Source organism: Halichondria panicea, chromosome 2, assembly GCF_963675165.1.
Source record: "Halichondria panicea chromosome 2, odHalPani1.1, whole genome shotgun sequence".
Classification (NCBI taxonomy): Eukaryota; Metazoa; Porifera; class Demospongiae; order Suberitida; family Halichondriidae; genus Halichondria; species Halichondria panicea.
In genome coordinates this window covers 5,247,237-5,259,306 of record NC_087378.1, presented here as the reverse complement: position 1 = coordinate 5,259,306, position 12,070 = coordinate 5,247,237, and the positions used below count along the sequence as shown (strand labels likewise).

At 40.1% G+C, this 12,070-nt stretch overlaps 2 protein-coding genes across 2 annotated transcripts in view; one reads left to right on the top strand and one right to left on the bottom strand.

Annotated features, from left to right (window-relative positions):
• The window catches only part of LOC135331216 (kelch-like protein 20), a 45,022-nt gene extending 34,555 nt beyond the window's left edge, over positions 1-10,467 (bottom strand). The window contains exon 1 of the mRNA XM_064526297.1: positions 10,457-10,467. The gene's annotated coding sequence lies outside the window, so the exon portion shown is untranslated. The remainder of the gene's footprint in view (positions 1-10,456) is intronic.
• Positions 4-11,827, top strand: LOC135331219 (general transcription factor IIF subunit 1-like). Its single transcript, XM_064526300.1, has 10 exons — positions 4-163; positions 220-292; positions 881-1,062; positions 1,482-1,583; positions 4,120-4,330; positions 4,465-4,519; positions 4,615-4,763; positions 8,684-8,801; positions 9,292-9,387; positions 11,356-11,827. Exons 1-10 carry the CDS (start codon positions 99-101, stop codon positions 11,718-11,720), a joined length of 1,416 nt encoding a protein of 471 aa, XP_064382370.1. The 5' UTR covers positions 4-98; the 3' UTR covers positions 11,721-11,827.
• Positions 11,828-12,070: the final 243 nt, after the last annotated feature.

Below are 12,070 nucleotides of genomic sequence, written 5' to 3'. Positions count from 1 at the left end.
CACAGGCAATTATTACCCAGAGTGATTATTACCTTATTGAAAGACTGTGCCAGGTGGGGTAGGCTCCGCCCTACTTAAAAGTTAAGTCAGAATCTGTCATGGCGGCAGCACAAAGTTCTTCTCCTCAAGGATCCTCCACAGAATACAGAGTAAAGCTAGGGAAGTAAGAAACTTACTGCATTGTATGTTTACTGATTACTTGAGAACTCGATTATGCAGGTCTATAGACAAGAACTGGCATGTAATGAGATTCAAACCACCTCACAAATGTGACCTGGAAACACTAACCAATGTAAGGGATTTACCAATTTGACATGCTATGTTCTGCTCTAAGCCTTCATTCACAATGTGTCCGCAATACATACAGTAAGTTGTTCAGTCGCAACAAGAGTCACTGAGAACATGTGTAGTGTTCGCTATTTTAAATCCAATGACTGTTCTAGTTTTTGATTGCGCATAGTGTGAAACGATTGCCTGTTTAAATATTAAAACCTCCAATTTGTATGTTACTAACTAGCCTCGTTTCTGGCTTGACGAATTCAGGTGATGCCATTGAGACAAGTGTGTTATTGGAGCAAACGAACTAGTTGACAGTACTTATCAATAATTATTCTACTAACCTAGAGCAGATTCCCCTGGGAAATGATTTACATGTAGCGCATGCGCACAAACACCCCATGCAATAGATACCCATGCAATAATATTATAGATACCTGCCAAGTTATCTTTTCGACCTACTGATAACGTTATAATAGAGAAAATTTTGGCTAGGAACGAGGCTAGTTTCTAACTTCAACCCCTTCTAGCCTCTACTACAGATTTTTGGTAATGATTGTCTTAGTCGCTACAAAATGTCAAGTTACCCACATACAATGCGCAGCCTACTCTTGATCGAAAGGCTGTAAAGAGACAAGATGGTAATCCTGAAGAAGGCGAAGGAAGTGAGTTTGGCAAGAAAAGACGAGAGGAGGTCAGAAAAAGGAAGAGGGGTTATGACATACGAAGAGCTAACCCCGACGACCAGCCTTGGGTGCTCAAGGAGAGGAAACGTGAAGGAAAACAGTAAATACACTACACACTAACATAGTGGACACTGTCGGGCCACCGCTATCCATCGGTGGCTTTAAATTTAAGGATGAGAGCATGGATTTTTGGGCTGGTAAAACATACTTATGTTAGCTTACATGTACCTGGAAGAGCTGCATTTTGGTTCAGGGGGGGAATTAGGAATGTGAAATGTTTAGGGGCGGCAAAGCCCCCCGTAGCTATGCAATGCCAAACGACAATTGTTCAAGTCATAGTAGTGCAAAATGTCTATTAATGAAGCTGATCCTGGAGGAGGCGAAACTAGGCTCAAGGGGGGGGAGGAGAATTACCCCACCCCCTAAATGCAGCCTTGCCTGGTATTTTCTTACTATTTTTGATTAGGTCTTTATTGCTACATGTATGTGCATATTCATGCTACATGTTTAACTCTGCAGTTTCGTTGGACGCAAGGAGGGCACAGTGAACAGTAGTTCCTCCTACTACATTTTGACAGTGTCTGAAGACAAAGCATTTGAGGCATACCCAATTGAGAGCTGGTAAGTTGGCTATTATACTGGGAGAATACACAATATTATTGGGCGAGCATTGCCGTGCGTTACCGCTGTTTGTTGGTTGTTTGTTCATATCAGGGGCCCCTATTCGTATTATACATGTGTATATAAGTATGCACACTGTAAAGTGTGTCTGCGTCCTAGATCTAATGGAGGCGTGCCTGCCTGGCCTCAGGAGTGTCTGTGTCTCGTTTAAGCTCTTTGCTTCAATTTGCTTCGATTTTATGTACACCTAACTATATGCCGATTGCTGAAGTAGCTGAGTTATCAGGCCTAACAGGGTTATCACTAAGACGTTTTCAGTACATGTATACCGTCTTTTTTTTTATTACAGCACCACTAATAGAAGCGCCAAGTATATAATTTTTATTTTACTCCAATTAAGCGCCGCCAAGTAAATTCTGGAATTACCGTATATGCTTGATCAGGAGCCGCGGCTACTAAATGTTTCATTTTGCTGGAAGAGGAGGCTACAATTTGAGAGAGGCCACTGTTCAAGAGCAGCGTTTATTAGCTCCAACTAATTCAACTGTCATCAAAAGTTCTTTTCACCTGCGTAAACTTGAACTCTGCCATGAGAAAGTCTTTGTGAAGCACTAACAAGCTACTATATGTACCTAGTAACTACGTACATGTAGCTAGCTGCTAGTATTAATAATTTGTTTTGGCTGCCACGTGCAGAAATGCTAGAGTCAAAGTTCACTGAGGCTACTATTTGAGAGCGGCTACTAAGTGTTTTATTTTGCTAGCAAGGGAGGCTACTATTTGAGTGCGGCCTTTATACAAGAGCGGCCTCTGATCAAGCATATACGGTATTTGTTGCTAGCGCAGAAAAGAAATTATAACACGGCGAGGCGGCGATATGTACAACTGATCTTTGATAGCCTCATGAAAACAGCTACTATAGTGGAACCATGCAGACACCTTGGTTCCAGAGGCAAGCCGGATAACTGAATATGCCGGATAATCGAATAGATAAACCATGCCGCGATCCACCTACTTAATTGATAAACAGTAGTGCCACATGGTTGTCTGCGTATGCGCAGAAGATAAGCATGCCTGTCTCCATAGTACCAGCTGCAATGCGCATGCGCATTTAAGGGGACACGCCCATTTTCTGAATTATTAAAAAAAAAATTGCCAAGCCGGATAATCGAGGTTCTACTGTAGTACTCTTGTTCTACTTGTACACCACTGGAAAATCACAAATTGTGGCGCTGTAATTAGAAGAAAGACGGTAATGGCTACTGCTGGACCCAAACGTAAACATTACTGTGCTTGTCTATCAAGTTAGCTGCTGTGACCTGACCTGTATGGCCTCACAAGTCCTTATCTGAGCTGCCTTGGACCGTCTCTGCTGTCTGAACTGTATGCACTTGATGCTATTGTGCGCATGCGCAATAATTCACGTAGAAGTTGATAAAGGATCATGAATACAAAAAGCAAAGTTTGTGCCAGTCCATACATACATGTACCTACATGTACAAATTGCAATGTTGAATATTAGAGGGGTAAGGCATCCTGTGGCTTTGCTGCCTGTCAGGCTCCGCCCATCTACTGAAATCTTCGTTGGTTTAAATTTTCGTATGAACTACCCAGTTTTATTCTAAATATTCGTTCAGAATGGTCACATAGAACCTATTGTGCATTAATAGCAAATGATGCTCCATGGTTCTAGCTAGCAGAAAAAGAAAGGAGGGGAGTATTTGATGGGCTGACAAAACACAATGAACACACTGAGAGAGATACCTAAATCTGTACCTCAGTCCTCAACACAGTATCTTCACATCAAACTTATTTCAGTAACAGTATGTTCAGTAGCAGTTTACTGTACTGGACTCATGTTGACTTGGAACAACTAGAAAGCTAGCTATACTAAAAGTTTTTTAGCCTAATAATAAAATGTTATAGCTACATGTGGTCATAATTGAAGCAGGGTACCATGCCCCTTAATGCCCTTTTAACGAGAATCCTGTGCTCTACAACGAAAAATACGAAAAATTTCTCCCATAAATCATGCTTAAATTTAATTATGATCCCATAATGCATTCCAAATTTATCGTTGCAGTTGTAAAGCAGGATGGGGCTCCTATTCATCAATAATTTAGTAACCGCTAAATTCAGCATTAAGTTTAACCTTCGGTTACCCTGTAATGTAGTTTTGAACAAGTTATTTTTGTGTGTTAAAATCTGTTCGTAAAAAAGTATTGTGTTGAAAGTTTCCAAAAGTGAATACCGTATAGCGAGTATATTTCGAGGGTATAAATGTTCGTGGTTTTCGTGGATTAGGCATGTACCACGAACATTTATAACTGCGAATTTAATATCGCATGCATGCATACGGCACTACATGTACTCCATGAAAATTAAACCCGCGACAGTTTATACCCTCGAAATATATTCTCGCTGTACAGTAGACTCCCGCTTGAAGCGGCCGGTCATTAATTTTGTGGTGGACTGTTTGCTGTTAGGTTATACATGTACATGTACTCATTGTGAGCCCATTTCTATTCTCTTGCAGGTATGACTTCATCCCACCTGTCAAGTACAATTTTTTGAATGAGGAAGAAGCTGAGGCTCAGTTTGAAAAGCGCAACAAGACACTCAACTACTTCTCCGTGATGGTGAGCAAGCGTCTGCGGGATCAGGAAGGTGTGGGTGATGATAAAACTCACCTTGGGGCTGAAGGGAAAAGGGTCTCGAAAAAGAAAAGCAAGTCTTCGGGAGAACTGGTTAGTGCTTTCTTGAGTTCAACTGCAACATTGGCATTTGCCTTCTGATTACAACGTCAACACGTACATGTACAGTGTATAGGTTAATGACAACCGCATGCAAAGTCGTGTTTCCTATCTTGATCCCACCACAGATGTTGACAGACAGTGAGTCGGATGCTGTCTCATCAGACGCAAGTGGCAATGAAGGTACGGTCATTTGATGTGGAATTTTGATGCTCTTTACCACACTTCCTAGTTGTGCCTACTGTTGTGAAAGTATTTACATGTATCTTCCTCAACAGGTGGGGGAAGAACCAAGTCTCGTAAGAAAGTGCTCTCTAAAAATAAAGGTGCATTTGAGGGAGGAGAAGAGACGGATGAGGGTGATATGGAGTCCTGGGAAGTGGACTACATGAGTGACGCTTCATCAGTATCCGAGAAAGATTATAAGGTGATAGGGAAGGCTTAGCTTCTGAGGGTAGATTTTGTGCATTTTAAGTTCATGGCTACCTTAATTTAAGGTGACATATTTTCACAGGTAGATATGTCTGCAATTTTACTGTTTAGCTCGTATAAATTTACTCAAAATTAATAACGTTTCTAATTACTCGCCAAGTGGTTTTACTGAGATTCATTGTATTTTTCAATTACATGTATCTGCTGGTACAAATTTTTGCGATTTTACTCTCATTCGCAGAAATTAATACCCACGAAACTATGCTGTTATAAATATAGAGCCTCCCTCTCACTCCATCCCACTCCTTGGCAGAGATTACTAGTTTAGCAGGTATTGCGACTTACATGTGCCTTCTTACCTCATCTACAAAATCAATAATAATTATGCTGGTCAACAGCACCATTTGCATGTACATGTACTAGCTTGTGCATGAAGGTAGACAGTGCAAGGCTTGATCTTTTTTTCTCAGTCACCAAGTGCTAAACATGCGGCTATGTTTGCTTTAATTTTTGCTTGTCACATTCTTGATCATTGAGTTAAGTCAATAACTGTCACAGCAAGGTGTTGTGGCTTGTTATTGATCCTGGGATGACATCTTCATTGCAAAGTGTGATATGTAATGATCGCATGCCTGTTACCTTGTTCTTTGTTGCTTTGGTTTACTTTTTATGAAGGAATACTGAAGTGTTTATGTTTCTTGTTGGACAGTAGTCAAAACGGTTATGTAGCCAGTGTTCTCTACAATAACATTGCCCACTAATAATATTATACAGCGCTATTTTGTTACGTGTTTCCTGTTTTTAATATGGCAAATACCAGTATGCATTCTAATGGTAGTTTGGGGGTGGGCTCATTTTTGAGTACTAGAGCATGTCGGACTTAGCCCACATTCCCAGTCAGGGTGTTTGTCTACCATATGGCAGTGCAAACTGATACTGTTAATCATGCTATCTTACCAGGAGCTGTATAATTATGATCAGATGTCATGCTACAATGTACGCACGGTGCAATTGTGTCACCGTGGCTCTATTAAAATAATTAGGGCGAGCGTAATGAGTCCTACTGAGTGCTAAGCAGTACAAGTTTTCATCAACACAGAACACAGTAGAGTACTCAATAGAAAATTTTGTCGTTGCCATCAGATTCGATTTATAGTCTGTAGCCAAAAAAAGATGGTACTGGGTCTTGTGGGAGCCTTGCTTCTCCTGTTAGGCTGTGCACCAACTCTTTCTGCATAATTCTACTATGTTATTGTATTGTTACAGTACTGCTGTTCATAATTTTTGGGCCACATCGTTAGGATTAAGATGCTGATTTTCACTCATAGATCTGTTTTCACTCTAAAGCTATCATCTTTATTAGAGCGCTTTATCAATCTACCTTGTGTCACCCTACATGATGTAGTATTTCCAGTTCAAAATTGATTCTTCCTCCAGTGGATTTACTGTTTGATGATACAGGGGGTGTACGTATAATGTGTTGTACTAGTATTTACATGTATCATGCAGGTAACGGAGGTGTACCTCCTGGTAAATTGGCACATTGGAGTGTTGTTGATAGAGGCACTAGTCAGTGATCCTCACATCTTAATGCATTAACTAAATTAGCATAAAGGTGGAAGTCAGCTCTTGGCTCTGGTTGCCAATTACATGTGTGCATATGGAAACACTCCCAGGCTGCCCCCAATTCCACGCTCATGTGTTTTATCAATTATTTTACTGTATGTGTGTATGAATTATTGCACAGTGCATGCTACTGTTTTGTAAATTTGAGTTATTGAACATTTTTATAGTGCGAGTGTATGACAAAAGAATTTTCGGCAAGTGCGAGTCGATCCACCAAATATGCGTGGTATAGTCATGTACATCAGTGGATTCAATTAATTACATGTACACGTCTGTACGTACATGTCTGTTTACCGCTAAATACACTCTAGCAGTTTGATTTGTCAGCACTAATCAAGTTACAGCTAGCTTGTGTAGCGGACTACTGGTTAGTAGTACACAAGGTAAGATCAGGTTACATTGGATTGCAGATTGGTTGGTACATGTGTTGTAATCTCAAGTCATAGTTTAGTTTGCACGGACCACATTAAATTAACTTCAATGTGTTGACAAGCGTGTGTATTGTGCTGTAATCCCCAACCGGCACACTAAGTTTTTGCTGCACACTGTAAGCAAAAACTTCTTTGGTGTTTCGAGATACTACATTATTGGCTATTTGCAACACTCGCACCATATTCGACCTAACTGAATCCCTTGTTGTGACCACTGGTGGCTTGAACTTGGTTAGCATTTGGTCACTTAGCTAATATTTAGGTAATCACTACTCCACGTTAATAAACCCTTATCGAAATTAGTATGAATGGTTCATGGCTAGAACTGAAGGTGCATGTAACTGTGAGAATGCTTTAGCCATGAAATTACGGTTGTCTTAGCAACCGTACTTTTAGAATGTTTTGCGAGTGAAAAACCTCTGCTAATTAGCCACTACTTGCTATCTAACTTTTGCGCTCTAGATTACGCATTCTAACTTATCTAACTTTTGCTATCTGCGATGGTTTGTGGTGTCGTACAAGTACACTGATATAGGTTTTCCAAAACGGTTAACACTCACAAAACGTGCATGCGTGTATGTTTGATACTTGCAAAACATTCAGTAATAGGACAACCAACCTGCCCATCCTACTTACTTGTTGCCATGGTATGTTGCATGCACTCTTAAATATGAGGTTTATGTTTCAGGGCAGTTGGTGCTGTTATGAGAAGGGCATAGCACAACACCGATTTGGTGTAATTTAATAAAGCGTTACACTGACCGATTTGTGCCTACGTACATGTGTAAAACTCTTATAAAAACCAATGAATTAGTACAAAGCATTCTTCAAGTGACTGTATAATTACTGGTATCTATAGAATAAAATAAACAATGTTAGCTTGCTTAACGTACACTCTCGTACGTGATTGTACAATGTACATGTACAACTCAAGGTTGATATTGTGTGGTCTACGAACGTGATCTTTAATGGAACTCTATTGTCGTACATAGAGGCTATGTTCATGGATTCCCCACGTTCACTGTTGTTTATTCTGTGGAGAAGATTCCTATGCATAAATGGATGTTCTATAACCTCAACAAGATACAAATCCATGGTATATTCGGGGGGAACTCATAATTATTATTCTAAACAACTAGTAATATGTGGGAACGGAGTTGTCACTGTAACCCACACATTTACAAGTCCAATAATTGCATGGTTAATATCTGTCCTACTGTCAATGAGTTTCCTAGGCACTAGGGATTCAATTTTGAGAAAAAGGAAGCCAGCGTGGTGATGCCGTGTCATTTCAGTTGTTGTGGCCTATTATTTGTATCTAAATGAGTGATTTTGTGACTGCATGTGGTTACGTATTTCGATCATTAAACATTAATTTTTAATACACCATAATCATGCGAATGCTTGCGATGTACATTGACTATAGTCTTCATAGAATTTAGTCTTAATCAGAATCTCTATTTAGCAGTAACCTATCAAATGTCATTCATTACACCTACATGCATAGGCGTCCAACAGTCTACAGTTGAACTTTAACTTCCTCTTTTAGTGCGAACAGCATCTCAATTTCACGAAATTGTTGACATAACGTGGTTTGCACGCACAATGCTCTATCTGGAGGAAGTGTTGCCTTGGTTGCATATTTTATATGGAGGAAGTGTTGCCTTGGTTGCATATTTTATATGAATAAAATTATCATTACTGTATGTTCTCATGCACCCATTAATATTAATTCAATCGTAACATAATCCAAGGTATGGTGGTCAGACTGTATTTACGTTAGTAATATCAATTACATGTCTCAAACATAGAGATAATACTACTTTGACGTACATGTATCTCCTTATTTTTCCTGCAGGCTAAAGAGGCGATAAAAGAGGTACCGAAAGATGATGAGGAGGTGGAGCGGGCCGAAGAGGGAGACATTGACAAAGGGTTCAGTGAGAGCTCCAGTGAGGACGAGCTCACCGAGGAAGGTGGGCACTGTTGTAGACCAAAGGGGCTGTAGAATTGAGATGGGTCACCATAAGATACAGGTAATCGTTAATAGCGTGGTATGTAGAGTCCCTGTAGGCAAATCAAAATCGAGTAGTGAGTATTTCATGGAGGTACTACACTAATACATGTAGTTCTCAGACGAGATTGTCCTTGGACACAAAGAAGTAACAATGGAATGTTTTCGCTGTAGTGGATTTACATGCACCGTACCGTAGTGCTAGAAATTGTGTATGAGCATAAAATTGCGATATTCGCAATTAACTTAGTTTCTCAATCATTTATTGTGCTATACAAAAGTATGCGATATGATAGCCGCTCACATAAATAGCGTATCACGCATACATTTCTAGCACTACAGTACTTGTACTAAAAACCTGTTTGTGATAGCATTCACCATAATTATCACTTAGAAGTGCATACCTGTACCGTTAAGAAACGTGCATTTAGCTTATTGTGACTTACATGTAGGCAAGGAGCTCAATGCTTTAATAAAGAAGCAATCCGGACAGACTGAGTCTGAGAAGGAAGATGATGAGATTGACATTGAGAAACCATTTGACAAAGGTGAGCATTGGTGCACATGTACTTGTACGTAGGTTTTGCTATGACACTGTAGGCACTTTATGCTCACAATGGGGACTGAGTTATTTGTTGAGTGCATCCTAGTTCCCTTTGTTATTCCCCATTATGACTGTCTTTTGATGTAATAAACATTCTGTTAGTGGTGCAGGTTGAGTACGTAAATACATCATTGCGTTCTGTGGCTTCATTTTGAAGATTCTGTATTGTATTTGCTAAATGTTTTCAGTTTACTAATTGGTGATGTTTGTACTAGACCGTGTTTTGGGTTGTCTGTCACACCCTCTGACTTAAACAGCTGTTTTAGAAGTGTTAATTCTTCAAAGGAAACTGCTGCTGGGATGTGTGCACACAAAAACCATTCTGTATTAAGTGCTAACAGCCAATGACCAATGACAAGATATTGGCCAACAGACCGTTGTTAATTGGTCTGCTACTTTACTTCTGACCTTTCCTAGTAACTTTTAGTTAGATCAGAGGAGGTTGGACCACCATCACAGAGGCGGATACAAGTAGCCCCCCCCCCCTCCATCTAGACAGACTGCAGCTCTGGCTCGTTCCCTGGATTTTACCGAAGTGGGTATTGCTTAGAGCTTAGAACAGCAATCATGTCACGTGCTATGCTTCAGCAGACCATTTAGTTGTAGGCTGTTGAATCTAGCTAGTCTGGTGTCCTAATGTGCTGCTAGCTAGTCTATCCTGCTGAACATACAGTACCCAACCAAAAGGTTGTTGACCTTTTTTTTTAGTAAAATTGCTACACTCGAAAAACAGTTGACCTTTTTTTTGCAAATTTTCTGGTGATAGCCCCCCCTCTTTCAATATTCAATATTCCTGTGTCCGCCACTGCATCACGTGCATCAGATTGTTTAATGAACTGGCATTTTTGTTGTCAATGCAAACTTATAGAAGGCTTTATAGAGACTAAGAACAGAATCTCTGAGTGCAAAGCTTTCAAAATCGTTATAATTGGCCACAATTACCTGAACTTGTAGTGATTCGTGCAAGCATGTCGGACCTCCTCCACATGCGGTATCTATTGTAACGTTGGGAGTGTTGTGAAGAAAATCACACATGACTTATGACGCATGTCCAACCTTCTCTGCCGTTAGATAAGGCATGCACACGATCAAAGGTATAGATAAGCTGTAGAAACATTCATACCTAGACAGATTTTGGATTAGCTTTTGGCAATGTGCTTACCTATTGATGCATTATAGTTAGTATTATGTGATGCACTCCTTTTACTTGCCACACCACCAGGTGGTTTAATACTCCTCTGAGAAATGTTAAGGTGTTAATGAATGTGCGCCTGCTGTTGCCTCTACCTGGCTTGCACAACAGTTCTCCAGAGCCACAAGACCACAGTAGGCTGGCATCTATGAATATCATTATGCTGCTATGCTCCACCAGCGGAAAATCTTCATACTTGGGTTATAATTATTGTCTTTGCTATAGTCCTTGTTGTTCTGGCTGGCTGTACAGGTTGTATGAATGATTACAGTCTCCTCCTAGGTAGAAGCATAATGATATTCAGCTGACAACCAAATTGTGGTTTTGCTATCTATCGGCCTTGCTTCTGGACAATAACTTAATTACTCCTGCTGTTTTCCCACATTAGCACCCTCTCAAGTGTGCACATCTGTAGATTACTTTGTATTTGGCTCCTAGAACCCATGTTCATTCATTCCTGGGATGCTTTCCCATTAAGGTCAATGTTGTTGCTGTTGGTGGCTATCCGGAACAGTTGAATGGTGGAACTACATATACGTTAGTGAATATTATCAGTGGCTCAGGTTACACATTCCATGCACTGATAATTTAGTTATCCGTTATGAATGTAATTGGTCACTAATCCATGTCACACGGTATTTTGTATGATGCCCTTCCCATTAGTGTGTTCCACAGTAATCATTTTTATAAATAATTATAATCATGACTGATTATTCCCAGACCCAGTCATTGTGTCTCCTAAGACATCCCGTGAAGATAGCAGTCTCAAAGGAGTAAAACGGGAGAGAGAGAGACAATCAGACACTTCGTCCAATGCCCCCTCCGCTTCCCCTCAGCCACCTCCAAAAAAACCCAAGAAGGAATTCTCCCTAAGTACTATAACCGACGAAGAAGTAAAGCATTATCTGTCTCGAAGGCCAATCACATCTAAGGATCTTGTGAGAAAGTTCACTAGCAAGAAATCTGATATGGACAAGAAGAAAATTGTGGATCAGTTGCACCAGATAATACAGAACCTTAAGAATGTCGAGAAACAGACGATTAAAGGGAAGCTTTATCTGTCATTAAAGCAGCCACCCTCATGATAACTGCACTGTTGTATGGAGGGAGAGTAGGAGAGTAATTTGTTGTACATTCTTGTGTAATTTGTTATTTCTCTAATTGATTTATCATGATTCCATTTTCACTATGATCAATCGACAGAGCTGTAATATTTATGGTCTATCCAGTGACTCAAACGAAATTATGATAGCACCTGGGTGTTTAGCTTACTTGCTCAGTGTTTATTGCCAAGATTTACCTTATTAATCGCTTTAGACCTGGTGCTTCAGTTGAATGTTGAAAGTTAATGGTTATGTCTACACCACCATAAGCTTTGTACATTCCACAGCTATTAGATACCACAATTTGACCATCAAAGACCTAAAATGTAGCA